The following is a 20000-nucleotide window of genomic DNA, read 5'->3' on the forward strand; positions in this document are numbered from 1 at the left end:
TTTTTCTTTTTTTTTTTACTTGAAAAAAAAAACACACACACCCAAAAACATGTTTCTAATTTATTCAATTATTGTGCTATGCATTTCAAACACAAGCACAAAAATTATATGAAATAACAACAACAATAGTAATCGTAATCATCATCATCATCATCATGCAAAAGCATAAAGGCACAACAGGAATAATATTCATCATTATGATGATCATCATCATCATGAGGTAAAAACTAAATGGCACAACAGTAAGAATAATCATCATTAAAATAATCATCGTCATGAGGCAAAAGCAAAAAGACATAACAGTAATAATACTATTAACAGTCAATCATCATGAGCATGAAACAAAACTGAGCAAAAACAGCACAATAGTAACAATAATCACCATTATAATCGTCAAGCGACGGGCGCAATAGCCGAGTGGTTAAAGCGTTGGACTGTCAATCTGAAGGTACCGGGTTCGACTCACGGTGACGGCGCCTGGTGGGTAAAGGGTGGAGATTTTTACGATCTCCCAGGTCAACATATGTGCAGACCTGCTAGTGCCTGAACCCCCTTCGTGTGTATATGCAAGCAGAAGATCAAATACGCACGTTAAAGATCCTGTAATCCATGTCAGCGATCGGTGGGTTATGGAAACAAGAACATACCCAGCATGCACACCCCCGAAAACGGAGTATGGCTGCCTACATGGCGGGGTAAAAACGGTCATACACGTAAAAGCCCACTCGTGTGCATATGAGTGAACGCAGAAGAAGAAGAATCGTCAAGAGGCAAAAAAGATATGACAGTAATAATAGTTACAATCATCATCATTATGAGGCAAAAACATAAAGGCACAACAGTAATAACAGTTACAATCATCATCATCATCATCATCATCATGAGGCAAAAAAAAAAAAAAGGAAAGTACACAATGAGAAATATTACATTCCACATAGGACTGGACGAACCATGCAAAATAAACTGTTCATACAGTCACTCTCCCTCCTTCCTCTCTGTCCATCTGCACCCTCCCCTCCTCCCCCCAACCCCCCCACCCGCCCTTCTCCCTCCACCCCACCCCCCTTCCCAAACTGACAAAATCATTGTCATGGTCTACTGTCTTTGCACGACTCGTGCGTTTCGGGTTTTAAGTTCTATATTCAAAGAAATAAAATTTAAAAAAATCAATGTCAGTAAACAGCCTTTTCCATACACTTCCAAACTCACCAAGGACCAGGAAGGGAAGTAATCTGTTAGTCCCAACTTCACACAAGCCGTACAAGAGTGTTTCCCCTTGAACAATGTTCCCCGTTGCCTGTTCTTTCTGTCTGTGCAGTGTGGTCATCAGCAACAGATCGTCACATCTACCGCTTCTGAAGAGCCTGATTATGAGAAAATTATACCAAAACAAACAAACAAAAACAAAAAAAGCAGCCACCTGTTTCAAAGGAAACAAAAGATTCAAGCTTTAGCTATAAGCAGATCAAAGAAACTAGAATTATTAATACCATTACATATCTCCCTCGAGGTATCAGTCGATGTAATAGAAGAAGAAAAAAAAGAATAGCAATATGACAATCTCACTATTACATCTGAATGGAAATAACTCTTCTCCATGATAATTACAGTTTCGGTGTTTATGCATCACACACCAATGAACAAACAAGCAAGAGTAGGGGAGGTCAAAAATTGTCTGAACAATAAAACTTTTTTTCTTTCGTTTTTTTAATGTATATACTTATAATGTATACTACCTACACTGACAGCAGAAGAGTCTGTAAAATACCAATTCAGAACCGACATCGAAAATTAATAAACGAAATCACAACTCAGTTTCCCTAATAAAATATTCTTGATTATGGTGGCATCTGTGAACAAAATGGCCATCAGAATCATTTCACAGTGGACGTCTCTCTGTGGAAGACGACTGAGTTACCTTTCACTCCTACTGAAGAACGGCGTCACAATAAAATTTAACTTTTCCCTCAGGCTTGAACTCACCACACGAAATTTCCATTCTGTACAGTAATATGTAGAACTGACGCGGTAAAGTCCCATTTTAGCCATCTGGATCTCACGCGCGTTGATCCATGTCGTAGAAAACTGCATGGACGACCCGGACAATTTTTCAGTGTCGCAGAAAACATATGGAAGACCTTGACATGGCGTACCGTTCTTTTCTTGTTCGCGCTCTCGTTCACAGGTGCAGTGCATCATGGGGTTCGTCAGTGTTGGTGTCAGAGGACCGTGAAGGTCCGGTCGCGTCTCGTCTGGCTGAAGTTCCCCGGGTGACACGGGTTGCAGGTGCCGCTTGGCGCTGTGTTGCCAGTGTATGACGTTGTAACTGAATGGTGAACTGTCAGGTTGTATGTGCCTGACACTTGCTGAAAACCGCACGAGCAGGGGAATTGTTTTTAACTGAACCTAACGACCCGGCAAATTTGTTTTTGAACGGCATATTTTTTCACCACTACCACCACAATCTCTCTCTCTCTCTCTCTCTCTCTCTCTCTCTCTCTCTCTCAGGCTCTCTCTTCTTCTTCTTCTTCTTCTTCTTCTTTCATACACAACTTAACCACAAACACACACGGGCACACGTGCCAGCCGGTGTGCACGCCGCACAGACGGACAGAGAGATAGAAGTTGTCTTGAAATCATTACCGCAAAGAAACTGCACGAATACAACAACAATAACAACAACAACAGTGCAACAAGAAACGTTTGTAACATGCAACTGCGCCTCTTATACTTTCAGAAATATTGAATACTCTAGCAAATCACAAACATTTCGGAAGTACGGCAAAATTAGCGCTGACATTTCACTGACGTGGCTCGCTGACATTTCACTGACGTGGTTCGCCCTTCCCCATTCATAGCCTTTTGTTTCTAACTTGTAAGATCTTGATATTGCGACCTTGAATCTAATCTACAGCACTGTACAATGTATCCCTTTGGAACAAAAATCATCAGTTCAGTTGAAGCAAAGTAGTCATGCTAAAAGGGAAGGTACTCAAACTTTACATTTATTTGCTCACCTCGCAGAGTCGGTGTCTGCAGTGAACATCATTGGAGCTTTACTCTCTCTCTCTCTCTCTCTCTCTCTCGAGATCTCTACATGATACATATTTATAGTCAGTCGACCACACAGGGCCGTATCAGGACTGACTAACTAAATGAAATTCAACTGAATTGCACAGAAACAAAGAGAACAGTATAAATAATAATAATAATAATAATAATAAAAAGGGATTTTCCAACACAGGCAGAGATGATAATTTTTTTTATACTGAAAGACCCCAGCGTAAAAACTTTTTGCAAACAACTGAAGGTGAAAAACAAACAACCAGGATGGCTGCCGAGAAACCCTGATTACCTTCCCCAGCGCCCCCTACCGCCCCACCCTCACCCCGTCAGACCCCCACACATACACTTCCCACACCACCAGCAGACAAATGAAAAAGCAGCAGAAGAAACACGGAGTCAATACATACATTAAGCTACCCTGCAAAGCATCAAAAGAAGAAGCAGAGTGACGGGCGAAATAGCCGAGTGGTCAAAGCGTTGGTCTTTCAATCTGAGGGTCCCGGGTTCGAATCATGGTAACGATGCCTGGTGGGTAAAGGGTAGAGATTTTTCCGATCTCCCAGGTCAACATGTGTGCAGACCTGATCAGTTGTGCCCGAACCCCCTTCGTGTGTATACGCACGCAGAAGATCAAATACGCACGTTAAAGATCCTCAGTGTAACCCATGTCAGTGTTCGGTGGGTTATGGAGACACGAAAATATCCAGCATGCATGAACCACGACAGAGTCATCGGCAAGTCGATGTTGGTCGTGTAACGGAAAGAAGAAGTAGTCGTAGTAGTAGTATTGCTTATAGCCCAGCCGACCATGGAGGGCTTGCAAAACACGATTTCCTCTACAAAAAAACAAGGTTCAGGTTCACCAGTGCAAGGTTCAAGACAAGCAAGTGACAGATCTAGAGTTACTACACCACTGCTGTAAAGTTGACTGTTGGCAGTACCTCATTTTCGCAACAACTGTGTGTGGCCTTCAGTGCATCAAGAACCATCACTCCGACACACCCATCATGGCGCTCACAGTGGACGAACCGAGTCTTGTTGACTCAATTTTGTTCTATGGTCTCTTTCTTGGTGCTATTTTTCAAATAGTTTGCATCATGTCTGTAGTCTTCCTTCCCAAGAGCACCGAAGAAGAGGTAAACATTTCCCTTTGATCACTTTCTTTTACCCTATGCCGATGAAGTCTGACCAGGAAAGTTTCTATCTTATTTGCTTACGTGATGTCTGACTTCCTTAGTCACGAAAAAATTGTCCCAGGACTATGGGCGAAATCCAGATTTTCCTTTAAGGTATACATTTTTCAAGAATTGCTCCTTCCAATAGGGGTAATTGCGTCAGTGTCAACTGCCCTACTCAGCCCGAGTAAATCAGGATAGTTGTTTTATTGTACACAAATTTATAAATATATATATATATATATATATACAAAATACTGTGTACACAAACAGTGTTACACTGAGTTCTCATTTGAGAGAAAGGAGGGAGAGTGACTGTATGAAAGAAAGATCATGGATGTAGATACTTTTAGATATTTATATTGATAAACTATGTATTAATACTGAACAATAGACTGTCCATGTGACAGAATTTTATCTCTGCAGAATCAAAATTGGCCCCATTCTTTGTCGGAAGGAGGCACCAAGGCAGAGTTGGTTAGGCGTGGGACTCCTAATCCAGTGTTCGTCAGTGATCAGAGTTTAAGGCCCTTGGGATGATGGTATAGCATGGAAAGGCACTTTACTCCAGTTTTTCTCACTCCACCCAGGTGTGGATAGGTATCTGACTAGCTGTATTTGTATTTGTATTTCTTTTTATCATAACAGATTTCTCTGTGTGAAATTCAGGCTGCTCTCCACAGGGAGAGCGCGTCGCTATACTACAGCGCCACCCATTTTTTTGTATTTTTTCCTGCGTGCAGTTTTATTTGTTTTTCCTATCGAAGTGGATTTTTCTACAGAATTTTGCCAGAAACAACCCTTTTGTTGCCGTGGGTTCTTTTACTTGCGCTAAGTGCATGCTGCACACGGGACCTCGGTTTATCGTCTCATCCAAATGACTAGCGTCTAGACCACCACTCAAGGTCTAGTGGAGGGGGAGAAAATATCGGCGGCTGAGCCGTGATTCGAACCAGCAAGCTCAGATTCTCTCGCTTCCTAGGCGGTCGCGTTACCTCTAGGCTATCACTCCACCGGAAGGTCAAGATGGTGGAAGGAGAGAGGTTGTGGGCCCTGCCTTCCAATGCCAAGCCCTAGACACAGTCCGTGACAATGGATGTGAATTCACAGGCCGGTTGGCCATAAAAGACTATGTGAATCGTGATCTTCAACCTTTTTATTGCCTGGAATAGTGGAAGTGACTCATCTTCTAAATTCTCCCCTGTTTTCAGTTGGTTATTCATTGTCATCATTTGTCTTAATCAGTCAGTTTTGAAGATTTACAGTTACTGAGCTAGGTTGTAAAAGTCAACAAGAGCAGAAAACTTGATGAACTGTAGTTTTGAAATGTGTGTGCATTCAAATCAGACACATAGTGACTCTCTCTCTCTCTCTCTCTCTCTCTCTCTCTGACACACATGCATACATTATATGTGTGGATGAACTATTATTTTTATTACTCATTCTCTTTCTCTTTCAATTTACTTGTTCACGAAATTTCAGATATGACATATTTATGTATAATCCATGTGTATATATGATCCTTTGACATTTAATGTAGACAATAAAGACAACAAGTGTTGTTACAAAAATCTTACTCTTGATTGTGATTTTTTTTTAATTTTTTTTTTTAACTTCTCTTTTTATTTAATTTTTATTTTGTGCTGTGCCTTGAACCTTATTGTATTTCAACAAATGACAATAGAGAAATAAAGTAGTAACTATCAATATCAATATTGATTGATATTATTTATTTATTTAGTATCGTTATAATCCCAACAAAATGCTGTGTGCAGGAAGCGGACAAGGCTGATGTCCCTGTGGAGCCGGCGCCAGTGGGGTCAGGAGTGAAACATTCACAGGACAACGTTCGTAGAGGAAAGAAACAGTCCAAGAAGCATCGATAATGTCTATCATTATACATGTCTTCCTCACAGAGAAAAGGATGCTGTATTTTTTCTGTGAGTTGAAATTAATAAATCTTGATTAGAAGATCAGTTTGTAACAGTTACAGTCTGCGTGTTGGTTGTTTGCTGTTGTTTTTTTCAACTGATTCAAGTGCAATTTATTTGTCATTCAAATGTTGTTTTGTTGCTTTGTGTGAAGCGGTATCTCTTTAAGTTTACAAATACCTAAACGAAAGAAAGTCAGTAACTTTATTGAAATGTGTCATGTTAAACTGTGTGCTGATTTTGTACGTGCTGTATATTTATGCCTCAGTCTGCTATCTACACGTACAGGTACGAGTCCAGACACTTATATATAAATGTACAGTATGCATTTACACATGCACAAACACAAGTACATGTGTTCATACATGTTTCAAATGCACACAGTACACACACACACACACACACACACACACACACACACACACACACACACACACACACCTCTGAGTGTGTGCACACATGCTAACACACAAAGGTACACAGTATCAACAGACATTTATATTCATTTTCAATTTGTATTAGTTTGCTTATTTTTGAAAGTTAAGATACCAAAGTTTCAATGGTTTGACAAATCATTAACTTCCAAAGGTATGTGCTTGCTCTGCTAGACACTTAAATAATAGATTTCAATGACATTTGTGTGTTTGCTTTCAGAGAACCATTCCATTGGAGGAACAGAAGCAGCTCCATTGTCATCATCTGGATCTCATGACTCGTCTCTGTTGACAGGACCACACATTCGTCCTTCATCCTTACGCACACTGTATGGTGTCTCAGTTTTGTTGTTCCTGTACTATCTTTCTTTTTGTGCAGATTGATCTTGTTCTTCTTTCTTGACTTACGGTTTCACACTTGCTTTGTTCTTTTTCATGCCTGTGAGTTCATATTTCTGTTGAAAAGATGCATCTTGGTGCTTTAGTAAGCTGTTTTATTCATTCACAACCTGTTGGTCGTATGTAGGATTTGACATCCTGTTTTAAGTAGAGTGCCAAGAAATGGAATGCAATCAAGAAATATGATGCATTGGTAATATGTATTTGTTTTAAGTCCATTATTTAACAATAGTATTGAGCCTGTAAATTAATGTCAGGTATTTTTAAACCCCGGAGAGAAAGAGAGTGTGTGTGAAGTTCTCCTGCAGTTTATGTCTTCACACAGACAGATAACATGAAAACATCGAGCAGAAATATCATGATTGTCAGAAAGATAAAACGGGATGTGCTTTTTAAAAACTGCAGTTTGCATGAATTAGTAAAGCATGGATGAAGATATTTCTGCAGTGTTTAAGTCAAACAGAATGATAAGTGCAACCATAATTTTGAAGAAAGAAAAGGAAAAAAAAAAAGATTGCGATAGCACATCTGTAAGAGAAAATGACACAAGCATTTGAATAATTATGTGCGTCAGTTGATGTTAGTTTTATTCATAATAATATTAACTGATAGCTTACCGCCTGTGATGATTAAAAAGAAAAGATTTGTCTTTTATCAGTAAAGAACAAGAAGTGATAAGCAAGAGAGAGAGAGAGCATGATGACATACATCATTCTTTCTTCTGTTCTTTTTTCTCTATAATCAATTCTCGTGAGCACGATCCTATTCACAGAAGTGGAATGCTCCAGGTCGTTTCTGTAGAACTGTGTGAGAAATGTACTTACTCTGTTTTTTGTGATTGACATATTATATTTTGACTGACACATTGCCTTTGTTTTTGACATGTGTTGAATAAATTTTGTCCTTGCTGATTAGAAGAGGATTGGTTGTCTTCTGTCGCTAAACATGGTCAGATTTGTCTGGAATTTGTCTTGTAAGACTGTTGTTACTCTTTTTTTTTTCTTTTTTAGTGTTACAGAATAAAATTGGTATTGGAAAAAGATTGGGTTTTGTGTCTTAGTTTGAAGACGGATGGCTGTTTATCATATGTTTAACCCCTTGACCGCTGCTGACAGGTATGTTCCATTGCTTATACTCAAGGGGCTTACCTCACTGATACTAACTTGAGATTACTTTGTGCTTGTGCTCTGCATTCTTGCTTTCATGTTCAGTGTGGGGCCTGTGTACAACTGTTTTGACAGTTGAGGGTTTATTGTACTTGTGCTTTTATGTATAGTGTAACGGGCACATTAGTGGAGTGGTTTAAGCATTGGACTTTCAATCTGAGGGTCCTGGGTTCGAATCTCGGTAACGGCACCTGGTAGAGGGTGGAGATTTTTCCGATTTCCCAGGTCAACATATGTGCAGACCTGCTTGTGCCTGAACCCCTTTCGTGTGTATATGCAGGCAGATCAAATACACACGTTAAAGATCCAGTAATCCATGTCATCATTCAGTGGGTTATGGAAACAAACATACCCAGCATGCACACCCTGGAAACAGAGTATGGCTGCCAACGTGGCGGGGTAAAAACAGTCATACACATAAAAGCCCACTTGTGTACATATGAGTGAACATGGGAGTTGCAGCCCATGAACAAGAAGAATGTTTAGTGTGGGTACAATTGTTTGTTGGCTGAGAATTTTTGTACTTGTGGTTTATGTGTAATGTGGGGCAAGGGTACCATTTGTTTGTTAGTTGCGAGTTTATTGTACTTTGCAGTTTTATGTGTATTGTGGTGCCAGGGTACAACCGTTTGTCCACTGAGAATTGATTGTACTTTGTACTTGTGCTTTATGTGTAGTGTGGCACCTGGATACAACTGTTTGTAGGTTGTGTGACTGAGAGTTCAACCTTAATGTCTGTGAGACGATGAAGTGTTGCTCTCATGGCCTGATCAGTGTGTTGGGTTTTGTGTGAAGGTTGGGCATCTGATGCTTTTCGTTTCTTTTTCAACAGCAGATTTGGTGTAGTGTATGTATGGATTTGTTGGCACGCACTGACATCTCCGTCAAACTGGAACTGAAGAGTGAGAAGAGTTTTCCGGCGGTGATGACATTTACAGGTCTCACCAGTCACAAGGGCTACTATTAGAAGAATGATGGTGACTTTCAGTGTGCGCAGGGCCTATGGTGACAGACATTTTCTTTAATCAGCTGCTGATTAATGAATTACTCAGCAGTTGTTTGTTAAGTGAAGTTCTTAATACTCAAATTAACACTGAAAAAATACATTGAATAACAGACAGTTACACGTTTATATAACATACATATTACGTTTATATAACATACTTACCGTGACCCAACTAGAGCAGACTCCGGCAGGGGTCTGACATATCTGTCCTGTGCAAACTACTATCCGCCGATGCGGAGAAAACGAATTACTCAGCAGTTGTTTGTTAAGTGAAGTTCTTAATACTCAAATTAACACTGAAAAAATACATTGAATAACAGACAGTTACACGTTTATATAACATACATATTACGTTTATATAACATACTTACCGTGACCCAACTAGAGCAGACTCCGGCAGGGGTCTGACATATCTGTCCTGTGCAAACTACTATCCGCCTATGCGGAGAAAACGAAAGTACTACGGCCGATAACCTCCCGGAAGTAGGTAACCTCCCCTTTGTCCCCCTGGCTAGCGCCCTCTGACTGCTCACAAAATTTAATGGAAAAGATTTAAAGCATTTGTTTGAAATAATTCTAAGTAGTGTGACTCAAGACCACAGAATTAACTGACAAAGTAGGAGGGTTCACATTTTCTAATATGACATCAATGGTCTGATACAAACAGTGAAACACATGGAAACATGCACACACACACACACACACACTCAAAAACATTCTTATATGCATGGCAGATTTATTCTGATGGAACAACACATAAATCAAAACACAAAGACACCCTTTCCTAAAGTGAGGGGGAGCACCTGATCAGTTTTGAGAGATGCTAAAAACCCACAGAGAGCAAAGTCTAAGAGTAAACCTCACATGGTCAATGTTTCTGCTGCAAATGGAAACATGCCATGATTTATATTTGTATGAAGATGGCATGGTCATACGGGTTAAGTACTCACTGCTGATGCACACATTTAAATGAATAAACTAGTAGCATTCTTTATGCAGTATAAAAAAAAAACATTTGAAAAATATAATAACCACTGAGGCAAACATGTTTTCTACAAATAATGGTTTCAACTCAGAAACTCACAAGCCGTCAAAACAAGGCAGGAAAATACATACACACATGAGCACATCTATGAAAATAATGAAAAACAGAAGGGACAACTTACAGAAACAAGCTCACTTTCATTCCATACCTGATAACTCTCAAATGGTCATGCTCAGACAAGACATTGCATATTCATAAAATAAAACCAACACACATGCAGCACAATATTTGTGGTGGTAAATATATATATGTATTTTATAATTATATATATCGGACATGCACAACATTTGAAATGAAAGACATTTGAGAGCAGCATCAAGTTTACAGCATATACTGACCCAACACTGGAATCGGTCACGTCCATGAAGTTGCCCTTTGCCCTTCCCAACATGTGTGAAGATGATACTTCTCCATACATTTCACTCAACCACAATTCTGATTCCCATGGTGCTGTTTGCTCCACAGCTCTGTCCCCTCCTCTACCCTCCCACATCCAACCCCAGTTCAGTGCCATGAACAGGACACCGTAACATCAGTAACCCTATGATCAGAAACGACCCTCACAACACGACACGCCTGCAGAACGTGCCCTGGAATACATTGCATTGTATGCTGCATGACCGCACAAACACTCCACTCACTACCACGACTATCTAGGGTCAGGAAAGGGGTGTGTCTTGTGAACCGTCATTCAGTTCTCAGAGTTGCTCTAAGTCAGACATGCTTTTTCAGTAGAATGGGACATCTATGTCTCTAATGTGCACACAACGCATACGTATACATTTTTATAATTAAAAAAGCTTTCTTCAGTTTAACGTCTGTTCATGTGGTGTGATTTTAAACAAGTGATACTGAAAGTGTGAGATCGTAAGTATAAGTGAATGCACATGTTTGAGTGTGTATGCGGATACAGAAGAGTGTCAGGTGTGTGATCGTTCTCAGAGTTGGGTGTGTTTTCAGGGGGGTTTGTTGTTTTTTTCCCCCCCACACAATCTGTTTCTCTACATGAGCTGAGATACACACTTGCTGCACAGTTAGACATGCTGGTTTCTTCATGGCAAACATAAAGACATACACTCCACAACTGTACACAGTTCTGACTGGGTGGTAAATGTTACCACATGCAATGGACAAATACCACAGTAGTTGGTGCAGTTTGAAAATATGCCCAGCTTCAAAAACTGAGTATGGCTGCCTACATGGTGGGGTAAATCAACAAAACAGTTTTGCATGTAAAATATTACATGTATGTCTGAGTGTGTATGATTGCATGCCTGAAATCTGATTGAATGACTAGGAAATGAATGATGAGCGCCCAATGACAGCCGTCAGCTGGCTCTACCCAGGTAGGCAGACTGTTGAGCAAATGACCAAATGTTTGTAAAGCGCTAAGAGCTTGGTCTCCAACCGAGCATAGGCGCTATATAAGTATCCCTATCATTCATTCTTCTCCTTATGTCTGAAAACGTATGACATACAGTTTGCAAAGCAGTAACATATAACATGTATCTGAAGCTATCAAACACTGCACTGTGACATTTCAAACACAGACCTGGACGGATTGTGTACAGTTTAATGGAAGCTATGTCGATAACAAGTAAAGTGAGAGTGAAACTAATTTGGATAAAAAGTTTCAATTAATCGCCCTCTCATCTTTTCCTGTTGTTGTTGCTGAATCTGTGTCCTTATAATTGCTCATTAACTCATTCAACCCTGTGCCTGATTATTGCTAGGATGTCGAAATTAGTTTCCTTAAAACTTTACATGTTCCCACAAATGAGTCCACTCCAAGCAAAGGGAAGTAACTTCTACAGAATTTCCTGTTGTGTCAACGTGTGTCAATTTGAAGGAAAAATTGGTGGATTTTAGTCAACTTTTTTTTAGTCTATCTGCATCAAATGGCAGGGAAGTCAGAAAGCTCCCTGGGGCTGAATGGGTTAACACAGTCTTAAATCCTCTGTCAGCTTGTTTTGTTTGTTCTTTTTTCCATGGCATTCTGAAGAAGTATTCAAAGTAAAAATCATTCAGAGTGCATGACTGGACTCTATGTTTTTTTAAAAATTTTGTTTAAATGAGGCAGTACCCTGGGTAAAAAAAAGAAGAAAAAAAAAGAAAAAAAAAAAAAAAAGCATGATCAATTCACAGGACAAAACTTTGTAGTTATCTTCTGAAAGTTCCAAAAATGTTTGCATCCATTTCATCCACCCCCTCACACTAAATCATTCCAGAAAGCCAACCCTGGGTAGACATGGTCTCCTGTTGTGGAGTCTTTGTAAGGCAGATGGTGGCGTAAAATTGGTGCCCCCCATACCTCCCCCCAACCCACCCCTCACCTCCCCTCCCTCCAAAAAAAAAAAAGATGACGATGACTCCTCCATACATATGTGCCATGACACGTGTTGATTGTGAGCTGACAATAGTTTTTCACGTCCACCACGTCTCCCCAGTTGTGGTCCTGTCATGGTGATGGTCAGGGTACAGAACCCATGTACACTGCCGCTCAGGGTCCAGATATCACCGCAAACACTCCAAAAAGTCGTCTTCCCCTGGCGGTGACAGGTTCTTCCATATGATGTAATCTCCATCTGTAGCACACCAATATAATGAATGTATTCATCAAGCACAAACCTTTCTTAACTTGTTTTCAGTCACTTCAAATGTACAAAGTGGTGAGCAGTCACATTCATTTACCTCATTTCGTTTTGTTTGTTTAGATAAAAGAAGAAGATAATACAACAAATAAGAAGGGGAAAGGGTTGGAGTGCATGTACTTAAATGTATGGAGAAACAAACGAACAAAAATACATACACAGCACAAAACTTTGTACAGAAACAAATCATAGCGCTTTCACACCCAATGTCCACACACCAGCATGACTCTAAAACACCGGGATGAAAGAGGAAACTTATCAATACATGTGAAACAGAAAGCTAGAAAAACTGTTGACAGAAAAATGGAGAGTATTAAGATGCTTTTTTTTGAAAGAAGTAGGTTTTAAGGCCAGGGATCTGATGAAGCCAAAGAAGGACTCAAACTGTAAGGTTCAGAGACAGAGAAGATCGGAGGACGATTGATCCAAGGCGTTTGAAACTGAGAATGTTGCTGATCACAGAGAGTGAGGTGGTGAATAGAGGTGAAGGCAGTCACACAGATAGGGTGGTGCAGACTTGTTTAAGCACAGACGACGTGTCTATCTCCTTTTCTGTTCTTTTACCTGTCCTTCGAAAGTGTGGACTGGGGCACAGCAAAACAAACTCAAAGATTTTTATAAAAAATGTGGCTGTTTATCACAAGTTGTACATTGTGCATCCAAAAACTTTGTGCACAGCACACTGCCCTGAAAATGGTTCACGGGTGAAATCTTCTTGGTTTTGGTTCCGTCACAATGTCTTGGCGCGTTTCTATACGACCTGGCATATAAGAAACCTGAGCAGGTTTGTTGTTGCTTTCTTGTTGATTTATACAGAAAAGTTCATCGAAATAAAAATATTTTAAAGAAAAAATTTTTTAGGATGAATCGATCAATGAAACTTTTTTTTATTTAATTTTTTTTTTTATCACAATATGTCCAGCAGTATGACATATAAAAAAGTTATTTTGCTTTCATGGTTTTTCAATGTTTCTTTTTGATTTTATTTTAATAATCAGGACTGTTCTTCAACCTCACATTCCTGCCTTACACCTTAATTTTTTTCTTTTTTTTCAATTTGCCTTAATCATAGTAATGGAAAGATGTTAAACAAAACAATACGACCAAAAATTCAGTAGATTTTTAAAAAATAAATCTTTATCAAAAAAACAATTTAACGGGTCATTAGTTCATGGTCAAAGTTTTATAAGTTAGATTAGATATCGATCTACATACAAACAGCAGCCAGTGTTTTAGGGCAAAAAGACATTGTACTTTTCGTAGGTCTCACCTGTTGGGTTCATCCGGCCACTGGAAACGACACTGTCGCTGTCGAACATCCAGAAGTGTCCATTGTTGCAGGAGCTCAGGCATCGTGCACAGGGCGTCAGCACATGGTATCCCACCTCACTGCCACTGACAACACGCAGACAACAATGAAGTGCTGGCCTAGAGGTAACGCGACCGCCTAAGAAGCAAGAGAATCTGAGCGCCCTGGTTTGAATCCCACTATCGCCAGTATTTTCTCCCCCTCCATTTCACCTTGAGTGGTGGTCTGGGCACTAGTCATTCCGATGAGACAATAAACTGAGGTCCCATGTGCAGCATGCACTTAGCGCATGTAAAAGAACCCATGGCAACAATAGGGTTGTCCCTAGCAAAATTCTGAAGAAAAATCAACTTCGATACAAAAACCAATAAAATTGCATGCAGAAAAAGTACTTTTTTTCCTTTTTTTTTTTTTTTTTTTTTAAAGAAAAAAAAGGGTGGCGCTCTCAGTGTAGTGACGCACTCTCCCAGCGGAGAGCAGCCCAATTTTATACAGAGAAATCTGTTGTGACAGAAAAAAAAGGGGTATTACAATACAAAGGTCAAACCAGCATCTTGATATTTGTGTAGGAAGGTGTTGTAAGTGGGCATATAACTTTGGCAAGACGCCCTCCACTATAATCATATTCTAGCTTAGATAGTACGGACAACAGTTGCCTCTTCTGGAGTTCTGACTGTCATTCAAAAACAGATTATAAAAGCACTCTGCTCCCTCTCCTACAGCTGCCAGCAGTCAGGCGGACTGTGCCTGTGTTTGTTGCTGCTGCTGTTTTTTCCCCAACCAGTCTGGGGGTTCTGGACTGAGAAAATGGAGTCCATTGTAATGGAATGGAACACGTGTCAGCAGGCTCCGTATGTACGTGTCAGCCAGTCAGAAAGGCTTTCAAGTGTGTCACTAGCCCAACAGCAGTCAATTGCCTGAAATATGGCTTCAAAGTACTGTGTACAGACAGTTCTTTTTTTTTGCTGTTCTTCAATATGAATATTAGAAGGGGGTGTGGGGGTGGGGGAATTCTACTCACCAGCATCGACATGCAATCTTCTGTATTTTGCAGTAACAGTGAGCTGTGGTGAACACCTCTGGGACCACTCCAATGGCACTGCACAGTGAAAAGAAAACAGTCTCAGAAACAATGCATATGTACATTATATATACAATACAATACATACAGTATATCACACACACACACACACACACACACACACACACATTCATATACATATACATATAACAGAAGTAAAACACTAAACTCATGAATTACTTGTAATCGTCTAAATCCGTTGAGAAAAGCTCAACAAACAAACAACCCAAAAAACTGCAAGGAAACACCAAACTGATGATATTACTTGTAATCGGGAGAATTGGTGGAGAAAAGCTACAAACCCAAACAACAAACAACACCAGAATACAACAGAAAAACACCAAACCCATAAATTACTTGTAATCGAGTGAGTCTGAAGAGAAAAGCTTAACATGCAAACAAACCAAACACCACCAAAAAACTGCAAGGAAACACCAAACTCATGAATCATTTGTAACTGGGTGATTCCGTAGAGAGAAGCTCAACATGCAAACATATAAAACAGAAAAACACATGAATTACTTGCAATCAGACGAATCTGTTGAGAAAAGCTCAACAATCAACAACAAAAAAAACTGCAAAAAAACACCAAACTCATGAATTACTTGAAATTGGGTAAATCGGTGGAGAAAAAGCTCCAAACCCAAAACAAACAACAACAGAATGCAGCTGAAAAACTCCAAACTGATGAATAATTACTTGTAATCGGGAGAATCTGTGGAGAAGAGCTCGATGCGTTTGTCAGGCCAGGAGAATGGCCCGCATGGCCCGCCTCGACACCTCCTCCCCGCACCCCTTGCACTCCAGAATGTACACAATGCGGCTCCAGAAGCTGGGACTGACGTGGTCCTTGTGGCTGTCCATCACCACAGCTTGCTCAGTGCCAAATGTCCCCCCAGCAGCAGAGAGTGCAGACCGCTCACATGCCGTGCTGGTGACCACCACATCAAATTCCAAGGTGAGTGCTTCACCTGCAAAGAAGTGAACGTTCAGTTTTGGATTCGAAGATGTCAAAGCGGCTATATATATATATCCACATTTCTTCCCCTCAACTTCCTCTGCATGACTGACAGAGTGAATGTCCACGCCTTGTTGCAAACACTACTGGTTCCGTATTGAGGGGCAAAAGTGTGGATTTTGCCGTCAAAGCATGTGGAATGATCCAAAAATAATATATGTCACACCACCTCTCCTGAATCACACAAAAAATGAAGAGGGTGGGGTGAGAGCAGATGCCTAACCTTAAACTGACAGAGAATGAGACTTTGAAATAATGATAATTAACACTTATTTAGCGATCATTTCACCCCAGTTTTCTCTCTTTTATTGTTGTTTGCAGAATACCATGGCACCGTGGCAGAACTGATAAGGCGTTGGACTTCTGATTCAGTGTTCCCCATCAACAGTGATCTGAGTCTGAGGCCCCGTTTTGGCATGTGTGCTGTGTCCTTGGAAAAAGAACTTTACTCCAATTTTCCTCACTCCACCCAGGTGTGTGAACTGGTAATCAAGTTTGGATGGGGAAGGTTAAAAGAGTGGAACTGGAAGGAGAGGACTGGGCCCCACCTTATGCTAAGCTATCAATTCACTGCCCTGTTTGCCATACAAGGCAGTGAGACCTTAAGCTTTTTCTGATTTTGAGCAACACACAATATTTATGATCAAATCTACAGAGAATGAAATCATGAATGAAAAGCACATCAAATAGTTTTGTTCTTTTCATTTTGAACTAAGACACAGTCTGTTAAGCCCAAATGTGACTTGGAAAGAATCAGATCATGAACAGATTTTGGTGATAAAAAATATAAACATGGTCATATATATATATATATATATATATATATATATATATATATATATAACAAAACAAACTGAAAGTGAGGCAAAACAGACAGGCTACAAGCCCTGCATGCACCATCCTGACCATGAAAGCCAGTGCAGTCCCCTAACAAAAACTGCTATCCCTGAAATGCTAGCCCTGTTTCTGTATGATCGTACAAGTAAGAAATTCCCAGATCATTTTTATTTGTACCAGAGACAGGAGACTTTCATTTTTAGTTATACCAGAGACAGGAGACTTTTTAAAAAATTAATAAAACTCTACTTGTCCCCAAAATTTTTTCATTTGCCCTCCCTAAAAAAAACCCAGATGATCAATGAAAGTAACTACTGGTATAGCAGTAGCAAGTCAGCACACACATAATTCATTACAGGAAATGTATATTACAGGTAAAGAGGATGTAAATGTTTCCTTACAAACAGTATAATATAAACAGACACAGTTCCACAGTTCCCTCAGAGAATTTAAAGACAGATCTATTGTTTCCATTCTGACATTTTATTCAGAGAACACACTTTGTCTCCATGAAGAAGGGAGAAGGGAAGCATGACTGGTCTGCACTGAATGACTACTCAGTCACAAATACCTTGCCCAACAGACAAGGGGGGAAAGGGTATCAACTTTTCCACCCATAGGTTTTATTGTCCTGGACAGTCTGACCAGTGCTTATTTCGAGCAATGCAGTACTCACCACATCTGGGTAGAACCCCATGAACCAGATATGATGGGCTACATGCACATTACAAAGGTTCAAGTTCACCCTGTCTCCCAACTGCTCATGAAGAAGATGGGTGTTTTGATTCCAGAAGAATAGGGAAAATCTTGAGGAAATGTCGACTGAGTCTGACTGATGCAAAAAATATAACTATATACTAACTGATCCTGAAGTGAAAGAAGAAAGCAGTAGGTCTACACTTCTGAACTTTACGTTTCACTTCTGCATTTTACATTCACACTTTACGTTCACTTTTGTGGGTACCAACTACCATACGATGCAGATCATTACGAGTTTTCAGTAAAACCTTTGTTGTCCTTTCTATATTTCAAGCCCAAACGTAATGAAATAACATGGAAGAATTAAGCACGCAAGGCGATGAGGGGTCTCGGTAATTTAAATTGCAAACATAAATATATGTCACACACTAGTTAGTACGCCCTGTAAACTATGAATGTCTATAATTTCTTTCGTTTTGATTTGTATATATTCCGTTCATTCCGTTGTGACACCTAGGGAAAAGCATGGAACAACGCCAATCTCTGACAAAAGAATACAGACACATAACAAAAGTGAAAGTCAAGTCTAGATATATCTGTCCTCCGAAGTCCACCCATGCACCATGCAGTCTTCAACACAACTGTCCCTTTCCAGCAATATCATGATACTAAATCACAGCATATGATGCAGTCTAAATCGGTCGATTAGGCTAATTTCGTAATAATCTGATTATAAATCTCCATAAGAAATAAATAACTGTCCCCACTATCTAAAAAAAAAAAAAAATACACACCGTGTGCACCTTGCAAATTCCTCCTTCGAAACAATTCAATCTCCTTTCACACTGGCTGTCCCAGACGAATAATTTTATAACCAGTCATTTCATTGGTTAAAATGAATGTGATAAAACTTAGACGACCAGTCATTGGTCTCCTTTGCCATTGTTTTCTCGTGTTCTCTCACGTGAATGCAGCAGCCGACGAATGTGGGCTGTGACCTCATCGGGTCACCAATCCAAAGTTGGCCGATAGAGCGAGGTGGTTTCGACGTCAAGCGAGGTCGGATAACACTTATCAGTCAGTCAACGTTTTCTGAATCAGTGCGTGGAAAAAGATAGCAGTGTTTTCATTGGGACTGCCCACATGGTCGCTGCAAGTGGAAATCATGGCAGAGCGAAGAAGCAAGAAAGAAAAGGAAATTGTGAATGAATTCGAGAACTACCAAAGAGGTAAGTGGGTGTGTTGTTTCGTGTTGTTGTTTATTTTTATTTTCTTTTGGGGCAGGTGATTTTCTCGGTCACATTGGCAACATACGTGAGGGAGTTCTGTCTGCCACAGTGGAAAATAGACAGACAGAGACTTCATACCACGCATGCATACGCTCAAAGGTAGCCTGATTTTTATTCAATCAACTCAAACCAAAAAAAATATTCGTACGTTTGCATACAGGTTCACCCGTTCGTAGTTCATCCATGCACTTGCGTACATGCAGATGCAGCAGCACCCTTCGATTCCACCTCCTTGAGAGAGAGAGAGAGAGAGAGAGAGAGAGAGAGAGAGAGAGAGAGAGAATTACTGTAACCACCGATTTGATTTTAGGCGTGAAAGGTTCGGGCGAAAAAGATCGAGACGGAGAATGAGAAGAAATCGGAAGAACCCATGTATAACTCTTCGTCCCAGAACACATTTTTCAGAATACTTTTTTTAATATCAGAAATCTCTCTCTCTCTCTCTCTCTCTCTCTCTCTACCTCCCTCCCTCCTCTCTCTCTCTCTCTCTCTCTCTCTCTCTCTCTCTACCTCCCTCCCTCTCTCTCTCTCTCTCTCTCTCTCTACCTGACTGGCTGAAAAAACATGGGGGGTTTTTGTTAGTTTTTTGGGGGGGGTATTTTGTAGAGAGATGAGTAATTTTATGTGGTACATGTGTTTTATATCTCATCCAGATCGAGTCACAGGCACAGAAAGTACCTTATCCATTTAGCTGAATATGCAGAGGACAATTTCAGAAATTATACTGCCATTGACATTATATTTCTGTCACAGTGACAGGCAAGGCTATGATTCAGGAGGCCAGCTCCCTTTACATTATGTGTTTGTCAGCATGTTTTCATGTATGTGGCAGAATAGTTATCATTATGGTAGTGACTGTGGTCATTCAAGACTGAAGAAAGAAAGAACTTATTC

At 40.1% G+C, this 20000-nt stretch overlaps 1 protein-coding gene across 1 annotated transcript; it reads right to left on the reverse strand.

Moving 5' to 3' along the window:
* Positions 1-6826: 6826 nt before the first annotated feature.
* LOC143299577 (protein FAM72A-like) lies at positions 6827-17799 on the reverse strand. Its single transcript, XM_076612862.1, has 5 exons — positions 17795-17799; positions 15963-16112; positions 15204-15281; positions 14144-14268; positions 6827-12807 (listed from the first exon to the last, which is right to left on the reverse strand). Exons 1-5 carry the CDS (start codon positions 17797-17799, stop codon positions 12737-12739), a joined length of 429 nt encoding a protein of 142 aa, XP_076468977.1. The 3' UTR covers positions 6827-12736.
* Between the last annotated feature and the right edge of the window lie 2201 nt (positions 17800-20000).

This window comes from Babylonia areolata, chromosome 25 (genome assembly GCF_041734735.1).
Source record: "Babylonia areolata isolate BAREFJ2019XMU chromosome 25, ASM4173473v1, whole genome shotgun sequence".
Lineage (NCBI taxonomy): Eukaryota > Metazoa > Mollusca > Gastropoda > Neogastropoda > Buccinidae > Babylonia > Babylonia areolata.

What these genes read in the sequence shown, in the direction of transcription:
- LOC143299577 (XM_076612862.1), bottom strand. An exon ending in AAGATTGCATGTCGATGCTG is followed by an intron (nt 14,269 to 15,203) that starts GTGAGTAGAATT and finishes GCGTGTTGTCAG; the next exon opens with TGGCAGTGAGGTGGGATACC. An exon ending in TGGCCGGATGAACCCAACAG is followed by an intron (nt 12,808 to 14,143) that starts GTGAGACCTACG and finishes GGTGTGCTACAG; the next exon opens with ATGGAGATTACATCATATGG.